Raw genomic sequence first — 20,146 nt, 5'->3', positions numbered from 1 at the left:
TGGTGTATTTAAGAAACACAGCACTTGCATACTGATAAGGGGTGTATTTTCCAAGCTTTGTAATCCAATGTGCTTCTTTCTAGTGTGTACAGTATGTATGCTATTTGTAATGTTAAACAAACTACTAACAATGGGCTTGTGCATCCAATCCATTTTACAGACAGATTGTCTCTAAACTAGGCTGTACCCATCAGCTTATCAAAGGTCATCAGTCAGAAGTGTGAAGACAGATGGTAGGTAATGTCAGGCGGTTGGAGGCTGTTAGTTTATAGCCTGTCAGTGCTATACACAGGGGGCACGTACAGCTATGGCCAAAAATTTTGCATGCCCTACAGAATTAACTTCATAAAGTCGAATGAAGCTTGCTGAATAATGTTACGTTAACATATTGAATTACACACCGCTTTTTAGTTTTTCATATACTTCATGAAAAAATGACAAAAATTGAAAAATGTGACATTATAAAATCTAACATGAAATATTGTACTACTATTATGTATTATTGGTAGACTTTTGCAACATCACGTTGTAGCACCTACTAGCAACCTTCTATCAAAATCACTCAAGTGTGCTGTAATGACACATTTCTAATTGAAAACAGGGAGATACAGCTTTTATATATCCCACAATATATTTCAGAGATGCCATTTGCCTATCAAATTAATCAGGCACCAAAGTGTGTTCTATAGATGGCAGGTGTTTCTATTTCCTTGTGCCCTGTATGTCTAATTCTAATCGGGTCCTCGCAACAGCCTTCAGCAGCTGAAATAGCAAAGAGTGATCACACTACGTCAAGTGACTCAATAGCAACTCTGTTAGTTCAAGCTCTTGTTGTATTCTTGGGAAATTATTAATATATTAAAATACTTAAGGGGGGAATCCTTTCGTGGAGGCTGGCGTGGTGCATGTGGCTGGCCGTGCCTGCGCTGCTCACAGGTTTTTCAGGGTCTTCCTGCCGTCACGGACCCCCCTGTCTGTTTTGGACCCCTCCATCCCTTTGCAGAGCTCCTCTTTAAACAGGACCTTCTGGAGAACCTTGTCATGCAAGGATTTCAAATCCAGGGGCCACTCTGGAAACAACAGGGGGAATCATCACATTGTATTAGGAACCTAGCAGAAGGTTAGGTTAAAGCAAGGGAAGTGGCCAGCAGAAGCACAGAAGATAATACAATCTTTGAAATCAGTTATACTGTTCTAAGGGCTATACCTAGAATCTCCGCTGGGTCAGCGTCGCTCCCCTCCATGGCCGAAGGCACGTCTACTTTAATGTCCTGCACAACAGACAACAGCGAGGAGCCACCCAGCAGAGGGTTAGTGGGAGGAATGTCCTGATACTCGGCTTCCTTCATGCCCAGACAGGCCAGAGCCATCATCAGGTCGCTGGTCTTATGCTCCAGAATACCTGCGAGGGAAGGGCAGGATAAGTCAGTCCCAAGCTGAGGGGCTGTCGCCAGGTCACTTCACCTATAGTGTACTGGAGAGAAAGAAGGGGAAATGATACCAAAGCACTAATACAGCTGAGACAACAGAGGTCTTTCACTGATGTTCGGTACTCCTGATTGGTAGGTTTCAGGGGTGAGGTGGGATTAAAACCAGGTATTTCAAATCAGGTAGGAAAACGGTCATTTGTAAAATAAAAAAAAAAACTAATAAATTGCTATATAGAAGCACAGTAAGAGGATGGCTGTACCAATGTACTGCACAATGTTGAAGTCAGTGATGCCTTGGCTTCCCCCCAGCTTGTCCACGATGGAAGAGGGATCGCAGTTCATCTTGGTGAAGAGGGACTCCACGCCAGTCTTGAGCTGGTCCAGGGATTTACAGGTCAGTCTGTACTGGCGCTCCAGGTCATTGGCCTGCAGAGTCGTCCTCTCCAGCGTCATCTAAACAAAAGGTAGAGAGGGGGACAGGGAGAGGGACGGGGAGAGAGGGGGTCCAATTCAATCACATTTACATTTTGCCCAGTAATTTCTGCAGTTTCCCATCCTTTTTAACTTCTAGTTCCCAGTGATTAACCTTGTTTGGCAGTGCTTTAACACAATTTTACTAAGCTTTACCACGCTTCTAGTAAGCTTTATGAAATTCTCTAACCACTTTCTCATTACCTCCAGGCTCTTCAGGGCTGCATGCCTGTCCTCATTTAATTGCTTGTTCTGAAACTGGAACTGAAGAATTTCCCCCTGTGCAAGAAGGAGGAAGAATTAATGCCGCAATACTGTTTAACAAAGCACAGATGAGGCAGTTTGGTCCGATAGTTCACCAGAAATGATGTCACAGTAACATTTAAGGGGAGGCAATGGAGTTGTCTATTTTACCAAGAACCACCAATTGCAGTGCATGGTGACCACACATACTGCAGCAGCAAGCGTCCTTGAGCCAGGGTATAAACTGGGTACCCCCAAATCACAGACCAAACCCAGAAACCCCTTTTACAGGCCTTCTGCTTGACTGGTGTAGAACAGAGCAGGTAACTGCCTTATACAGAAGAACAGCTCAAATGTAAGAACTGACATTTTTAAAAACAGCGTAATGTCACTGCTCCAAATAAATCAAATGCACCCAAGCGCATGGTATTAAGAACTTTTTTTGAACCTAGAAAAAAACCTGAGCTTTGAGAACAGGGCCAGAAATAAGGACTTTCTGATCCTTTTAAATTTGTGCTCTTTATACCGGCCTGCCGTTTACCGTTGAGTGAACTCTGTGCTAAATACTTACTGTTCCCTCCCTTCAACACTGAAACAAAGCTCCTGTCTGTTCTTAGCACAACTTGTGAAAAATGCGACTGGTCTTTTTACAAGTGCCAACAGGCTGTTCTTATCAGCCAGGGCATTGCTCATATCTGCTGCATGCTTCTTCTGTCTCCCATCGGCTCTCTTGTAAAGTAATCTAGAGATGCACAGCCTGGTGACAGAAGCTGCTTCAAAGCTAAATATGAATCCTGTTTCTTAACAGCAATAGGTCATACACTCAATCAACTGTAATATATACACACTGTCATTTTGATGAATGCCAGTGTGTATATAAAACACAACGCCTGGCCACTTTATTAGGACCTGTCTGCCAGGCTGGATTTGGCATCTTCCTGAATTAGAGACGCAAGGAAGGATGATAAGGTGATGAGACATGTGATCTCAGCAGCACTATATAGCTGCCGTAGATCTCTTAATCAGCGTTGCGGATCAAGCTTACCCACCCTGTTGGCAATGGCTACTTTCAAGGCAATAACGCGCCCATCCAGCATGCTACAACTGCGGGTGACTTCAGCCATCTTCCACGGCCTCCATCCAATCAAGCATGCTTGGGATTGAACAATACATTCGTCATCACGATCTTCTGCCTCTCTGTGGATCTATTGCATATTAATGACTGAATGGACACCCTCAAGCACCTTGTGGAGTCAAGGCTGTGAGCAGGAGAAACAAAGGCTGGACCCGATATAAGAACAGGTCCTAATAAAGCGGCCAGGTGGGGTTTATTTATACTGTCAAAAGGCCACCTGTTAGACTATGCACAGGTTTAGCAGTACTGTACTGCTGTATTAACAACAAAAACTACAGGTTTCTTCACAAGCGGACAAGCGGTTCTCTAGCAGGACAGACTGAACATAGCTCCTGAACACACCTGCAGTTTTTGTATCTTTTCCTGCAGCATCTCCGTCTCGTTATTGAGCTCGTTGATGTAGCTGAAGTAAGCAAAGTTCTTCTCCTCGTTCTCCATGAACTGCTGCCTGATCACGTCCACGTTCTCCTGCCCTGTCAGCTCCACCACACGCTGGTACGCAGTCTGGTAGCTCTCGATGGAGTCGCCACCCACCCGCTCAATCAGTCTCTGCTCAGTGTCTGGAACCCAGTGCAAGGCAGTAAAGAAACTCAAATATGTCTAATCTCTAAGTACGTCAGAGCGGAACCATTACCCTGCTCCCCAGCAACACTGCACCCCCAGTGCATGTAACGAATACCACACGTGTTCTACGTGCTATTTCCTCCTGACGTTCACTGGGAGCAGAGGGACAGGTTAGTGGTTGCACTCTGGTGTACCAGCTGTACTTGAGCTCTGTATTTGCCTTATAACAGTGCCCCATAGTAAAAGCATAGCAAAGTGTAATAAAGCACTGTGAAAGCATGGTAAAGCATAGGTGTGTGAAAATTATAGACCACTTTGTGCTTTAATTAGGCATCTTACACAACTAAAAAGGCTCCTGCATATTATCATTTATAGCTATGTGTTCCTTTTCTATTACTATTTTAAAACAATTGCATGTGTGGCCTATTAAAGTCATAAATTAATGAATAAGCTAATTTGCTTATTTTGACAATTTTCAGTTACAGTAGTTTGATTTCTTATGCACAACAAATCAAAACTACAGAAGCAATGGGGTGTTGTAGTTAATTTGCACACTACTGTAACACAGGCACACACAAACTGCCTCACACATCGTACACAGACGTACTTTTCTTTTTGGCGACTTTCAGCTCGTCGTCCTCGGCAACGCTGCGCTCGTGTGATTTGTGCATCATGAAGTTCCTGAGTTTGTGGTCGTGTTCGATGATCCTCAATAACTCCTGCACCTCCGTGTTGAACAAGGCCTTGTCCTTCTGACTGCGATCCCTCACCGCTAACGCGCGGGCCAGCGCCTCGGACCTGAAACACACGCACAAACCCACTCCAACTCAGCAACCCGCAGGATTCCAACGCAGGGAACTTAAACCAGACCTCAAAGGGGCCGCCTCGTACATATTCACACTGGAAACAAAACAATATGCTTTGTGCTTCTTTTTAAACATAACTGCAATTGTTTTGATATTTTAATCTACAGGTTCTGAGTCAGATCAACCGGGGGATTGCTCCAAAACAAAGACATTTGCAACAATTCAGTACAAGGCCACACAGTGAGAGTGTAGTAAAAGTCATATGATACTGTGTTACCGAAGAACTTGTAATTAATCTCCTCCTAGTTTAATGTTGTTGTGACAAGCAGGTTTCTTTCAGGGGGAGGAAACTCTCTACAACTGAAACTACCTACAAACTGTACATGCTTGTTATCGATTAACAGTACACAGATTGCTGACTACAGTAAAACACACCAATGAATCATATAGTTAAAAACAAACTAGCATGGCTGTGGAACACCGCAGCTGTGAATATTGGCTGTCATGTAGTAGTACATCCAGCAGGTGGGGGTATACACTGTTTGTTTGTTTTTATCTACAAAATGGACAATACCTGTTCCGAATGCATTGTGTTGTCAGTGCTGGTAATGTTGTGGTCTGCTGATGGCTCTGCTGTGTTTATTCAGGGTAGAAAGCTGGTATTATAACAGGTAAGGGCTGGACACAAACTGCAAACCACACGGCTCTGCAGTCGAGAATGTGTGGTCTGCTGATGTCAGGAGGTTCATTTCAACACCACTATGACACAGACAGTCTCTACCTTTGGTCATAGGCCTCGGTTGCCTGCTCCACAAGCTTGTTCATGAGCTGCTGCTGGAGGCACAGTTCCCTGCTGATCTTGTGGAAGAAGTTCCCATACTTGTCCCTCCAGAACCTGTGGTCCTCAATCTCCTCTCGGAGGGCTGTGTTCTTGGCCAGCAGCTTGTCAAAACGCACAGTGGCCTGAAAAACCCAAGAGGTTCAGTTCAACTGATCAAAACAGTGCTGTGTCTCAATACCACCCAAAGATGATTCAACTAGGACCCTCCCTGGCGTTTTACACCCTTCTAGTAAAGAGACTTGCATGCACTGTTACATGTTAGATTTTCATAGCCTTCGTACACAAAGAGCTGGAATTTATTTAAACACTGGCAGCGTTTGGATCCTATACTCTACAGGTCATCTGAATAGACCCAGTGACCTGCTCTGAGCTGTGCTGACAGTTTCAACACATTATAACATACATAGAACACACAGCGCAGTTCTAAAGCTTAAAAAACAACAACAGCACAGAGTACCAGCTTCATTTTTTGTGATTTATAATAAGTTACTGCAATACGTTGTTTGTAGCAATAGGACACTTCCAACACACAACATAGTAACTTATTTTAAAAAAAGCACCAATAATTGAATCACTACTGTTGTCACACCCATCTAGTTCATTCATCTTTGACAGTCGTTCTAACATGACACAATCTAAGTGACGTGAATTTTGATCTCCAGAGTGAGGCTGGGGCCGAGAGAGTAGGGCTGACCTCCTGTAAGCACTTATGAGGACGAGACGTGGGTTACAGACAGCTTGTGATAAAAGTATAAAGAAGACCCTAGCCCCAGTTTCCATGCAGTTCTGCTGCAGCTCAGTCCACAGGGGTGTTAGCAGGCTCCCTATGTACCTGCTGTAGACAGCTCTCCTGCACTCTGATGTGCTTCTGCATGGAGGCGGTCTGCCTCTGTTTACCGATCGGCCCTCCCATTTTCTTCCTTTTCTCAAAGATTTTTCCTTCGATCTCTTTGATCTGCAGAAAATGACCAAATTCAATTACAAGCCAAGAGACACATAGTATTTTTTAAACGTGCAAAACACTCATCAGTAAGAATAGTTATATGTATAAAGAAAAGGTAATACCTGGTATTACACTAGGCTAAGGTAAGTCTTTCAGGAAGTCTTTTACTGCTCCAATTCTTAAGTAATGCTGCAGCACACAACATATCAGATACATAGATAGTACTAGATCTGAAAATATATTACTATACTATACTGTACTATGCCATACTAAACCATGCCATACCATACCATACCATACCATACCATACCATACCATGCCATACCATACCATACCGCTATGGCCAAAATGAAACCTGCTGAATAATGTTACGTTAACATCTTGAATTACATACCGCTTTGTAGTTTTCCATATACTTAACAAAAAACTGACAAAAATTGAAAAATGTGACAAATGTGACCCAGTAAGAGTTGACTGGGTTACCTGTGTGTCCAGCTGGCTCCTGCGTTCTTTTGTAAGAGTTGACTGGGTTACCTGTGTGTCCAGCTGGCTCCTGCGTTCTTTTGTAAGAGTTGACATGGTTACCTGTGTGTCCAGCTGGCTCCTGCATTCTTTTGTAAGAGTTGACTGGGTTACCTGTGTGTCCAGCTGGCTCCTGCGTTCTTTTGTAAGAGTTGACTGGGTTACCTGTGTGTCCAGCTGGCTCCTGCATTCTTTTGTAAGAGTTGACTGGGTTACCTGTGTGTCCAGCTGGCTCCTGCGTTCTTTTGTAAGAGTTGACTGGGTTACCTGTGTGTCCAGCTGGCTCATGTGTTCTTTGTGCTTCTTGATGAGCCTGTCATACTTGTCCTTGCTCTCCAGCAGGGACTTCATCTCCATCAGGTCAGTCCCAACCTGCAGGACATTCTGGTCCGAGTTCAGCAGCAGCATGTCTGTATCGATCTCTTTGTGCTCTTTTAACAGAGCGCTGATCTCATCCCTGCACACAATTAAACAAACCCGTTGAAACAAAACAGCCATAACCCTCTGGGCACTGCCATTGATTGCAGGTCTCAAATGTGCCCTTTTGCAAGAATCACGTGTTATATATATACAGCAATGTATTTTTTTCTATATAAAGTACGATATCCGGTACTAGGTTTGCAAACCATGCTTATAGTGTTGCTCTTCCTTGGTCGTTTCCTCACCCCTTCTACATCATCTTTCCTGTCATTAACCAACCAACTGCTTCCTCAGCTGGAAGCATGCTTTCAGCTGGAAGCATGCTTTCAGCCAGAGGAATGACCTAGGAAGTGCTAGGGTAACACATTTTAAAAGTGCATGTTCACTGTCACAGGTGGGGTTTTCATACTGCGCAAGCGAGATCTACCTGCAAAACAGGTACGACTTCTGGAATTATCTTTTCAGCTGCAATTACTTTAATAAATAAGCCAATGAAGACGCCCAATTTGAAGTCATTTTATTTGGATATAGTCAGTGGCATCGCTCTCTTTCACTGAAATGAATCAACAGAGCATTCACACCACTGCTATCACATGCCTATACTATGGCTTTATTTTACTACTTATATTACACATTTAATGGTTATTCAGTAGTTTTACAATGACTTATGACATGTAACATGTACATATATATTATAGTTTCTATCCATATACAACATATCCAAATCCATTCCTTGAACTCTTTTAATGTCACTGCTATCTTAAAGTGTTTTTGTTGTTGTTTAAAAATCTATTTGTATATAATTTCCTGTTTCAGTCACCACATCCTGGTGACGTTTTAAAAGTTAAAGGCTCCCTTGTGTCCTCATTAGAGATCTCAAAAGTACAGCTAGTATACTAGAGTGTAACCATTAATTTGCACCCCTGGAACACTCTGCCCCTCATGTAAGAGATCTTGTTCTATGTGGGATTTCTTACTGGTGTATTTGTGTTGCAGAGAACTTAGCCTCACTGTGTTTGTTTAGGCAGAGAAGCAGCTGAGGGAGGTGTTAGCTTCAGCACAGAGGTGCAACAGACTGCATTGCACTTCAGTGACAAATGTCTGAGTAGCTTACAAATGATGATTCTTGAAACGTGGGAAGGCCGTGCCACGCTGGGCTTTTGGAAGCCAATGATATTTGTTTTTATTACCACAGAAAATAAGCAATATGCTCTTCACACCCCCCAGTCTCCCCAGGCTGTTCTGGCTGCTCAAACTGTGTGAAAATATATCTATTATAATAAGAGACACACTATACTCAGGGTATTATTATATCAATCACAAAAACCAAGATCAGACTGTAGAATTAAAAGCCGAAGAAGGTCTTCAGCACCATAATAAGGCCGGGGACCAGTGACAGTAGAAATCATTTTTTGGGGTGGTTTAGATTTACTATGGAATGTACACTGCTGTAAGGCGGGAGGTTGTTGCTACACGGTGAACACTTACCCCTGTCGTCGAATCAGGTGCTGCGCCTCGTCACAGTAGATCTTGTATTCATTCTCCAGGGTGTGATACTGGTGCTGAAGCTTGCGCAGCTCCGTCTTGACTGCTGCCTCACTGTCAGGGTCAGTGGAGTCCACAGTGTTGCCTAGAGGCATCTTCAAAGAGAAAAAACAGTCCAGTGCAACTCAACAAGGGGTATACCAGCACAGAGGCTCTAAGCACAATGCTAAAAAAAATCATAATGTTTGCCTACTGCAACCTATTGACATCCTGTGCAGTAGGTCTGAAGGCAACAGTCATTTTTTATTTGTTGTGTTGGAATATCTGAAAATACTAACTTAAAATAAAAGTAATAATAATAAATTAAAATTCAACACATGAAAAGAGGGCCAGGTTTCAGTGTTTTAGTGCTTTTTCTGTGACCTTCAGAACACAGTGCAACTCTAATATGCTTCCCCAACTCACTTCCTTTCCACTCAGCCTTGCGGAATCAGAAACATCAATAGAGGACCATACAGAACACATGCAATATGATATGAAATTCAATATTGGGAAAATATAGGCTGTATTGACTGTGCTAGAAAAATGATACAGTGGGAGTGACATTTATTTCTGTTTCTTCTATAGTGAATTAAGAACGAAACAATTTGCACTGGAACGAAACTATGTTTTCGAGAGAATCTGTGACCTACCAGTTTACTGGGGTAAAGTACCGCAAGCAAAATACATTTTGCATGGACAAATACCAACTTGATATTTCCATAAATGTAAAGTTCTGGCTATGTGCGTGGACAGCAATTCTCATTTTTTAAAGCTGTTATATAAGGGTATCAGGACCATAGTTCAAATGAAGCTCGAGGTTTAGGTTCGGAAAAAGAGCATTGTAATTAGGCTTGACATTTATAATTGTACTTTCTGATTCCATTGGAAAGGCCTCCGTTAAACACTTTGGGTCTATTGTACCAATCAAAATATGAATATTAACCCAGCTGGTGTTTTCCAACAGGCATTTGTTTGACCCCCTTATTAACATCACAAAAAATGTGAAATTTATGATGTCACACCATTCTAATTTAGAATTATACCAAATGCTGATATCACTGCACCATAAGCGCATTGAAATGATACCACAATGCAATAACATTGTTTCTCGATGTGACTCTACCATGAAGCTGCATTAGTTTAAGGAAATTAAATCATCACAATACAGTGACATCATTGCTTGGTATAAATGGATATGCAGTAATACCAAAAATAGTAAACTAGAAAAACAGCACAGCCTGCTTTCACTTTGGCACTCACACCTGCCCTTAGTGTTATTTCTATCTATCTATCTAGCTACAGATAGATAGATAGATAGATAGATAGATAGATAGATAGATAGATAGATAGATAGAAATAAAAAAAATGAAATATAAAAATTTAACTAGTTTCTAATGTTAAATTACCTGAAAGTTTTATCAATTTACAAAGAGCTCATAACTGAATTGTATGTTTCGTTTTAAGTTTGATTTGACTAATTGTTTTACTAAACACTTACTAAGTGTTTTATTATTTTGACTAAATTATTTTAACTATGATTTAAAAATATAGACATCCATATTTATATTTTAAAAAAAGCAAGTGTTATCTTACCTTATTGACTTCCTTGGTAAGTATCGGAATATACCAAAAAATATATCTAGGACTGTTTGAAAGACGTCCACCTGTAATTCCCGTTCAGTGTTTTAGAGTAGCGGCGTTTCATTGATCAAATGGCGTTTTGAATATTAAAATAATGTTGTGACAATAAGAAGTGATTTTTCTATTATGACGTAATGATGACGTACTGGAAATATCTATTATGTTCTACGTAAAATGTGAATAGGCTATTGTTTTAAATATTTCTAATAGCTGGCATATTTTAAGTCTTACGGGTCAAATGTTTTGAATGTCATTCCATAAGGCAGAATCTCTTTTTTTTTGTTTACAGGAAAAACTAAGATTTTGATTTGTTTGTTCAAACACACTTCAGCGATGGCTCGTGTATTTCAATGATGTGATTAGATGAGACTAGCTTTGTCAGTAAAACACTGAGAAAGAATGACTCAATAATTATAATCCAATAATGGAACACCAGCCTGTATTGTATAACACGACTATAGTGACGCTGCTACTCAGAAATGGATCATACAGTATACTGTATACAAATAGCCACCCCCATATGCAGCAATACGCAATGCAAAAAAAAGAAAGTAAATAATAATTGGGATATACACATACGTTTTTTTTTTACATTAACAATGTGTGTCAGTCAGTACAGCTACATATGCAAAATAGCCCATTTATATTGTAATACAAAATAACGGAGCGTTATTGACAGCCCGGTTTGTTTATAGCAGAGGCACAATCGGACCCAAGCTATATTCAATTAAAAGCATTTTTGTACTTTATGATATTTAACAACAATCTGCAATGTATTTGCATATGTATATTTTAAAGTGGTCGTTTTTTCTAAACTACTTCGAAATACTTTTTCTATACATTTTAAATGGAGTCGCTGACTAACCTTGCGCATCTCTAGCATAGTAAATCAAATACGACAGGAAGGAACTATTTTTTTGTAATCGGTTGAATATCCTGGCGTGCGTTGTGTTGCGTCTGCCGGATAAATAGTGCCGTGTGATGGTTCTTATCCCTGCGCCAGCCGTCGACCGCGGTAGATGCAGTCGCCATTTTTATTTTAAACAAGAGAGGTGGGTTTTTTGTGGCTGATTGGGTAATTAAAGACGTGTCGCTTACTGTAGTTAAACGTTACGACAAAACCCAAGTTGTCGTGGTAAATAAATAACTTAAAGGGTTGTATTTGCCGTAGCCAATATTATTATTATTATTTTTTATTACGTCTAGATTTTATTTTTTTCAATTGAGTTTAGTAAGCTATGGCCGATATCGACAAGCTTAACATAGACAGTATCATCCAGCGCCTGTTGGAAGGTAAGGAATATTATGGCAATTTAAATATATTTTCATATTGCCTTTACAGTGGTGTTTCAGATGGCAACGTACTGTGGGAAAGGTTAGGTACAGTGCGTGGGACCCTCGCATAAAAAAGGATAAATGGACGGGGGGCGGACGGCGGGGACTGAACAGTACGACTCAACTTGAGGGTTCCGTTATGCTCTATTTTATTTTTATTTTTATTTTTAAATTAACGCACTTGTAGCATATCTCATTCATTAGTAACTAAGTTAGTGTCTGTAAAAATCTGCATTTCATCCAGGTACTTCAATTTACATGACAAACTATCTTCCTGCGTTAGATACCGGTAACGCTTTATTTCATTATGGATATGTATGGATAACAAAACACGGCTTGAATTGAGTGGATTTGTATGTACTGTCGAAATATACACATTAAACGCGTGGTAAAACCCCAGGTCTTGTGTGTGTCATTTATTAGGATGCTGTTGCGAAACGTTTCCGCCATTCCCTGTATTTGCTAAGGTAATACGGTGTTTATTTATTTGACTGGTTAAATCAATGCATTTTATTTGTTGCTTTCAATTTGGCTGAATAGTAAATATTTTTACAAAATGTAAATGCATTTTAAGGGGATCGTGTGTGCGAGGTTCAGTGCATGCAAATAAAGCCGAAAAGAATTGAAACCCACACAACCCAATGAAATTGGTACATGACCTAATTTTAATCAAAGGGAAAAGCATGGGTCCATTTTGTCTTATCCCGTTTTAGAAATGGCGCAACGTGCAAACCGGGTTGGTTTATTGTTTCAATAGCTACTGTTTGAGTCCCAGTGGAGATCCACAGTGCATTTTAATATGTACTAAATTCACAAGAAATTGATTTGGAGGTTGATGTATTATTTTGTAATGCGGTTAGCATTCAACGATCTTGTTTTTATTACGAATGTCCTTATTTCCGATGTCAGAACAAAATGCGAGGGAAGAAATATTAGATGTAGTTTGCTTCAAAGTAAAGTAAATCAGTGAGCCGTTCACTAGTATATGCATGCAATATAACATACCATTCGTTTAACCTCCTTAAGATGTTAAATTTAACTGAAAAAAATAAAGCGACTTGAGAGAACGTCTGACTGTCAATAACAACATTGTGCCCCGCCTACTGGGGTAGAGGTGAGCATATAAGAAACAACCCTACCTTTTTGGTGGCTCCAAAGCTTACATAATAATAATAATAATAATAATAATAATAATAATAATGATGGAGTAAATTCACAAGCAAAATAGCCGATTTATCGTCATTTATTTTACTCGAACCCTGGCAGACATAAATACAGTAGATTAAATACCTGTCATTGTCATTTGGAATCCTTACAAGGCATTTGATTTCAGTTGTACTGTACTTCCATCCTGGTGTAATTGGTCTTTACAGTGCTGTAGCTTTTTATATTTAAAATTCATTACACATGCATTTTAAAACATATTTCAATATGTGTGCACAAGATTGACATAAGATGGAGAGTATTCCTCCTTGAAATGTCTTCTCAGTGGTCAGCCAACATTTGTTTTGTTGGTTGCAGGCTGCGAATTGTAAAGCATTCGCTGCATGTTGGTAATCTTTCAACATTACAACTGAAGATGTTATTTAACCTGCAACTTTTTACAGCCTCTTGTTGTGGGTGGTGATGGTTCATGATGTCATTAGACATTTTTACAGTATGTAGGGTTTCCAAGCCACTCCCTTTTGGTTCAGATCTTAAATTTACCCCCACAACCCCCAGTACCAGTACTTGATTCCTGCCTCTTGGTAAGATCCAGTAAGGCTGCACTGTTGATTATAAACATGCTGGCACGCACAGAGTTCGCTTCTGGCGGGCTTTGACAAAAACATCCTTTACACACGGTGATTGAGAAGTTTTTTTTAAAGTATTGCAGGGGTCTCTGTATCAATAATCATATCAAGAAAATTATCACAGTTCATAGCGAAGCGATGAATCCGCACAGCCCTATTTAGCAAGCAGAAGAATGATGTATAATGACTCTACATGGGAGAAAGGCCCTAATGTGCATTGTTCAAGTGGTGGTTTTGTCTACTGCTGAAGGTTTTCTATGGTTTGGACCACTGTCTCCTCCTTGCCACAATGCTGTTCACATCTGGTGGTTCAATCTGTCATGACCGTCTTGCCACTACAGTTCCATTGGTGGCTTTCTGCAGACGTTGCCATCCCTGGAACACCTCGATGGACTTGCTAGTCAATGCAACTACGGTACTGGAATGCTAGATTTGTGTTTGTAAATGCCCCAGAACCTTTTTTTTTTCTTCTTTTTTTTTGTTTGGTTACAAGTTGAATATCGGTTCCTAGATAACACAAGTGCCTGCCTAAACATATAACCTGATTATCAAACCTAAGGCATTGACCAGCTTTGTTCCACTTTTCATCTGATCACCTATATAACCATTGTTGGTTATGAACTTGTTTTTAAAAAATAGAAATTACTTGATTAGAGGCTTGTTTTAAAGTGAAATATTTAGCACATGACTCAAAGCCACATCTGCAGTAAATGCAATTCACTCCAAATGGATAGGGGCTGTGTAAACATTTGAGTTTCCTACATAATCACAATTTTGGCACAGTGTGTGGGTTGTGTTTTTGCTGCATTCTCAGCAGTTGCTACTGACCTATCTAAATCCTTTTTTTTCTGAATTGAGAATTCTAGGTTTTCCTCAACCTAGTCTCTGCATCAGCATGGTTTTAGTTGTGCTTTGCATGGTTGGGTTTGCTGGTGGAAGAAGGATCCCAGGGTCAATTGGGGATCCGTTTCTTTTCAGTAAGGTGCATAAGACAGTGCCTTGATCACTACCATGTCTATCTCTATGAATAATCTGTCAATGTTAATATATGTACGTCATACACTTGTAAAAATTAGCATGTCTCCAATTAAATCTCATATGCATTAAGTGGTTCACCAGAATGAACTGCTTTTGTGGCTGACCTATCTTTAATTTCTTTACAGTGAGGGGCTCTAAACCAGGCAAGAATGTACAGCTTCAGGAAAATGAGATTCGGGGGCTTTGCCTCAAATCCCGTGAAATATTTCTTAGCCAGCCCATTTTGCTAGAACTTGAAGCTCCTCTTAAAGTATGTGGTAAGTATACAGATGCAGCAATAACAAATTGACTCATTGTGGTAACATAGTGCAGCTGTTGTGGAGCAAGAATATTGGCACAACACACAACTGTATTGCGCAATATCCTTAATTGTAGCGCTTTGTACTGAAGCAGGACCACCAGTGCAATGGAATCCAGTAGATACTTTTTCATGGAATACCCATATCGGGGCTTGAATTTCATTTGTGTGCTGGGGGGATTTTCCTCCTATGCTCAGGGGGGTGGGTGGTGGAAGAGTGGCAACACTGGTGTTGCTTCAGGCAAGTAATTTGTATTGCAGATACTGCATAGCAAGTATTAATACGAATGACTTAAAGCTGCTCCACAAAACCTCTGCATGTATGTACTATTCTATATCTGCACTCTCCATTGCCTGACGTGAAGCTTCTGCTTTGCATTTCTTTTTCAAAGCTGTGTTGTGTGCACTGCCACTAGAATGTCTCACCAATGTAGAGGTTTTGTAACAGCGGCTAGCAAACGTTAGTTGCTTAGAGACTGCAGACCAAACAACTCATTTAACCACTATCATTATTAAACTCCAACATGGGTAAATCTTCAACCAGTTTGCCTGAAATCCATCTGTTTTGCTTTGCACTTCACTGGCATCGCTTTGTGACCACATTTTTCATTTAACAGTGGCTTTGGCAACCCTTTTTTTGCCTTCAGCCGAGCACTCCACTGCCTCAGAGGCAGGGTGCTTTTCTTTTTAACCAATGGTCCATTCCGTCTTGTGCCATGTTTTTAAAGTTATAAAGAAAAGCAATTCCTAAAGTCACTGCTTGCAAAATAACGAGGGGCTTAAATACGTTTGCAGTAGAATGAGTCTTGATGGCTTCTGTGAAAACAAACAATGCTTAAAGATGGCTGCTGAGAATCACATATCGCAATGTGAGAGATTAAAGTCTTGCGTCATTTGATATACCCAGCACTACTTGGAATAGTGTTTTAAATTAGGCATTCTAAATTGGGTTAAAAATAGGGGGAGCGGGTAGAATACTGTAGCGTCTCAAAATATCTGCAGGATTTTCCCATACTGAAAGGTGCAGATATGCAGGAGCAACTTGGAAAATGCATGATTCCCACGATCACACGCTGAAATTCAAGCCCTGCATGTTGAGATTATTATGAATGCAAACGAAGGTAAAAGTGAAAGTATTAGCTTTTCAGCCTTGCGGTGATTGATTGTATTGCCATGTTGCAGACAAGTCTGCTTTTATAAATAAAGCATAGACACGTCATTATGTAGGTCACTGCTTTACTGGTGCAGCTGGCTCTGATTTTTTTTTTCTGTCCATCAGGCGATATCCACGGGCAGTACTATGACTTGCTTCGATTGTTTGAATACGGGGGCTTCCCACCTGAGAGCAACTACCTGTTTCTGGGTGACTATGTGGACCGAGGGAAGCAGTCTCTGGAGACAATCTGCCTACTCCTGGCATACAAGATCAAATATCCAGAGAACTTTTTCCTGTTGCGAGGAAACCATGAGTGTGCCAGCATCAACAGAATATATGGCTTTTATGATGAATGTAAGATTCACTTTTTGTTTTAGAATAATACTTTTTTATTAAACCTTCACAATAATGGATACGCTTCAGACTGAAGTAAAGACAAGTCCCAAATTGGGATCATTTTGTGTTTTGCTCCTGTAGTTTAACTCTGCTGACCTTTTAAACTCACTCATACCAGTGTTACGCAAGTGTTATTATTATTATTATTATTATTATTTATTTCTTAGCAGACGCCCTTATCCAGGGCGACTTACAATCGCAAGCAAATACAAACACATTCAAGTGTTACAATATAAGTCATACAATAAGAACAAGAAATACAATAATTCTCAAGTGTGACAAACCACAATTCAATAATACAGCAGATAATAGTGAAAGTTACATCAGGATATGATTAAATAGTGATAGTTACATCAGGATATGATCTGATGCTCGCCTGGTGTTCTCTCTACCTCGCTTCGCCCACGCTACTCCACTACTCCACTGGCTCCCGATCACCGCTCGCATCCAGTTCAAGACTCTTGTACTAGCCTACAGATGCCTTGATCAGACTGCACCCAGCTACCTCCAGACCCTCATCTCTCCCTACACCCCCACTCGACCTCTCCGCTCCGCCTGCACTAGAAGACTGGCTCTACCTCCGCTACGCTCCCCTGCCTCCCGAGCCCGCTCCTTCTCCACCCTTGCTCCGCAGTGGTGGAACGACCTTCCTACAGATGTCAGGACTGCCCAGTCCCTGACCACATTCCGGCGCCTCCTTAAGACTCACCTCTTCAAACAGCACCTGTCGAACTCCTCTGTTGTATCCTGGGACACTATCACCCTTCATTTAAATATGCTTTATTTTGCTCTTATCTGCCCCCTATTTTACTGCATTTAATCCTGTACCTCAGAATATTGTAATCTGCCAAGTGTTGAGTAGTAACCCCACCCCCATCACATTTCTTTTTATTGTGAAAATATTGAACTTTTTGCTTGGAATAGTGTGACTAGAATAACGCTCAATTGATCTAGGCTTAAAAGCATTTAATCAAAGCTGGTAGATCACATGCAGGGTTGTTTCAAATTGCCAGACGTGCCAATGGGGGTTTTACATAGAGATGCATTGTTTTGAAGAAACCTTAAAGTTAAACACATGATGCCATAAAGACGGACTTTCTGTAAATAACATTTACCAGGTTAATTAACTCTTCATTGCTATTGGCAGTTTTAATGTAAGAACAGAAAATGCATATTTGCATAGGTATTTGTTTTGTTCCTAAATGTCATTCATATATGCATGTGTTTTGTTTCTTGTCTGTTGCTTTTTTTAATTTTTAATTAATAAACTTGTCAGGGTTCTGTTTAGATGCTCATTACAAATCATTATTTTATAGGAATGAGGTTATGTTCTTGCATTTTCACACCTGAAGTAAAGGGGGCATGAAAAGATGGTGCTGCGTTTTAAAATGCATTAATAGCCTATTTCTATCCTGCAGGTAAAAGGCGATACAACATTAAGTTATGGAAAACCTTTACAGACTGCTTTAACTGCCTACCAATAGCAGCTATTGTGGATGAAAAGATCTTCTGTTGTCATGGGGGTAGGTATTTCTAAAGGATTATAATTCTGTCTTCAGATGAGAGGTTGTTGTAAATGAGCCATATTTATCATTCTTTCTGTCAGACTTTTAGTTCCCGTCTGTTCTTTTATTTCCGCAAACATATTTCAAACTCTCTTCACTTTGTAAATCTAGCACCATCTTTTAAACAACTCATCCTTCAGTGCATTTGAGATGCAAACTTCATGTTAATAAGTTGATAAATATTACATTGCCAGAAGCCTGTACATTGCAGTACCAGACACTTTCAAACTTGATGTATTCAAGTACCCTTCTGAGTGCAAGATGTTAGAATTTAACATTGCAGTGTTTTGTCTCTAGGTCTGTCTCCCGATCTTCAGTCAATGGAGCAGATCAGGCGGATCATGCGCCCCACTGACGTACCGGACCAGGGTCTGCTGTGTGATCTGCTCTGGTCTGATCCAGACAAGGATGTGCTGGGCTGGGGGGAGAATGACAGAGGGGTCTCCTTCACATTTGGCGCTGAAGTAGTTGCCAAATTCCTACATAAACACGACTTGGACCTAATATGTCGAGCCCATCAGGTGTGCTTTATTTGTTTTTTAAACTTATTACTGTATCTATACAAGCGTTGATTTTAGGATCTATCTTTTTTTTTAGTTTTGCATGTTTCCTGCAGACTACTTCAAATTGCAGTTAATAAATTACGTATTGCATATTGGTGACAAATGTAGGATGAGTTTTAATGTATTTAAATACTGTGGACAAACTTTCAGAACAAAGTAACTTTACAAAAAGACAAGCAGTAAAACAAAATGTCCAGTGTCATGTGTAGAAGAGAACGTTGTACAAAGTTGATATAGGACCAGTTAGCTGGTGTGTTGCATTGAGTTGGGTTTTTCCTAGGTTGCACTAGCAATATGGTGTTTGGAGTTTAATTGACTTCCTTTCTCTTACCTTTTAAGGTTGTGGAAGATGGCTATGAGTTCTTTGCAAAAAGACAGTTGGTGACTTTATTTTCTGCACCCAACTACTGTGGAGAATTTGACAACGCTGGGGCCATGATGAGTGTTGATGAAACCCTCATGTGTTCTTTTCAGGTGAGCTATTAAATGATTTTTAATATTTTTAAATAAATCTTAAACTTTAATCGCGTCTAACTCCTGATTTATATACTATCATCCTATGTTGTATGCCCTTAACTTGGTCTGTTTCTGTAAATTTAAATAAACTAGTAACAGTTGAATGCTATGGATTAAGAGGTTTTGTTTTGTTTTTTCACAGATTTTAAAACCAGCAGAGAAGAAAAAGTCCAATGCAAGTCGGCCTGTCACACCGCCAAGAAACATGGTCACAAAACAAGCCAAGAAATAGGACCGTCTGGCAGTGCTCAGTTGGACTTGTAAAATACAATCTTTCTTTTGTAATGTGTATCGATTTGGCTTGCCTGGAATAGGTTGTTCAGTGGTTTCTCTGACATGGTGGGTTGGGGGGGGACCCAAAAAAACTTTTGCAACAGGAATGAGAGGACTGCTACTCCAAGATGACGAGTGAAATTTTAAATACATTTTATAGCTCTTGAAACTAAATGGCTGTTCAACCTGCAGCAGACTTTTGTCTGTACCCTCCACTGCAGCCAGGCTTCATAAAGTTTTTTCAGCTGATATCTGGTACAGCCACAAACTGATTGTAAATGGGTCATTTTTAGCTTTGTTAGGAGCCTAAGAAGATAAGTAGTTATTTGGTTTAATTAAACAATACGACCTTCATAACTTCACTGCAAGTTTTGACACCGGCATAACAATTTATTCAAACCACTATGAACTGTAATAGCTTAGTATACCTTTTATTTTTTATTTTTTTTATTACTTTGTCATAAAGGATTTTAGTTTTAGGTTGTGTTTTTAAATGTAAACCCAATTGTCTTGTATAGTTGTCTTCAGAAACAACCCTCCATTTTTGCCAGCATCACTGAATTGGTGTATGTTTGATTTTTAAGCACACTTCCTGTACTGTATTCTTTAAATGAATAAAGCAGTTATTTTAATTGTCGTCTTCAAAATAGTATTCTGGTTTCTTGTAGAT

The 20,146-nt window shown here is 40.2% G+C and overlaps 2 protein-coding genes across 2 annotated transcripts; one reads left to right on the top strand and one right to left on the bottom strand.

Annotated features, from left to right (window-relative positions):
* Positions 1–49: 49 nt before the first annotated feature.
* LOC117427671 (coiled-coil domain-containing protein 63-like) lies at positions 50–11,081 on the bottom strand. Its single transcript, XM_058994689.1, has 11 exons — positions 10,496–11,081; positions 8,864–9,015; positions 7,223–7,412; positions 6,323–6,445; positions 5,431–5,612; positions 4,451–4,641; positions 3,622–3,839; positions 2,106–2,180; positions 1,691–1,883; positions 1,208–1,402; positions 50–1,070 (listed from the first exon to the last, which is right to left on the bottom strand). Exons 2-11 carry the CDS (start codon positions 9,013–9,015, stop codon positions 931–933), a joined length of 1,659 nt encoding a protein of 552 aa, XP_058850672.1. The 5' UTR covers positions 10,496–11,081; the 3' UTR covers positions 50–930.
* Positions 11,082–11,601: 520 nt separating this feature from the next.
* Positions 11,602–20,108, top strand: LOC117427798 (serine/threonine-protein phosphatase PP1-gamma catalytic subunit A). The gene is made up of 7 exons (XM_034046105.3): positions 11,602–11,836; positions 14,835–14,966; positions 16,287–16,517; positions 17,978–18,082; positions 18,422–18,645; positions 19,027–19,161; positions 19,346–20,108. The coding sequence occupies exons 1-7, from the start codon at positions 11,782–11,784 to the stop codon at positions 19,433–19,435; spliced, it is 972 nt and encodes a 323-aa protein (XP_033901996.1). The 5' UTR covers positions 11,602–11,781; the 3' UTR covers positions 19,436–20,108.
* The last annotated feature ends 38 nt before the right edge of the window (positions 20,109–20,146 follow it).

Source organism: Acipenser ruthenus, chromosome 21 (genome assembly GCF_902713425.1).
Source record: "Acipenser ruthenus chromosome 21, fAciRut3.2 maternal haplotype, whole genome shotgun sequence".
Classification (NCBI taxonomy): Eukaryota; Metazoa; Chordata; class Actinopteri; order Acipenseriformes; family Acipenseridae; genus Acipenser; species Acipenser ruthenus.
Note: the sequence above shows the minus strand (reverse complement) of the source record. Positions and strands in the feature narration are given on the sequence as shown.

Bases quoted from the DNA above. Each gene is read 5' to 3' on its own strand.
- LOC117427671 (XM_058994689.1), bottom strand. From the start codon at position 9,015: ATGCCTCTAGGCAACACTGTGGACTCCACTGACCCTGACAGTGAGGCA. The intron at 7,413-8,863 runs GTAAGTGTTCAC...AATTGTGTGCAG, and splicing joins CACCTGATTCGACGACAGGG to GGATGAGATCAGCGCTCTGT. The intron at 5,613-6,322 runs GTACATAGGGAG...TGGGTTTTTCAG, and splicing joins AGGAGAGCTGTCTACAGCAG to GCCACTGTGCGTTTTGACAA.
- LOC117427798 (XM_034046105.3), top strand. From the start codon at position 11,782: ATGGCCGATATCGACAAGCTTAACATAGACAGTATCATCCAGCGCCTG. The intron at 16,518-17,977 runs GTAAGATTCACT...TCTATCCTGCAG, and splicing joins ATATGGCTTTTATGATGAAT to GTAAAAGGCGATACAACATT. The intron at 18,646-19,026 runs GTGTGCTTTATT...TTACCTTTTAAG, and splicing joins TAATATGTCGAGCCCATCAG to GTTGTGGAAGATGGCTATGA.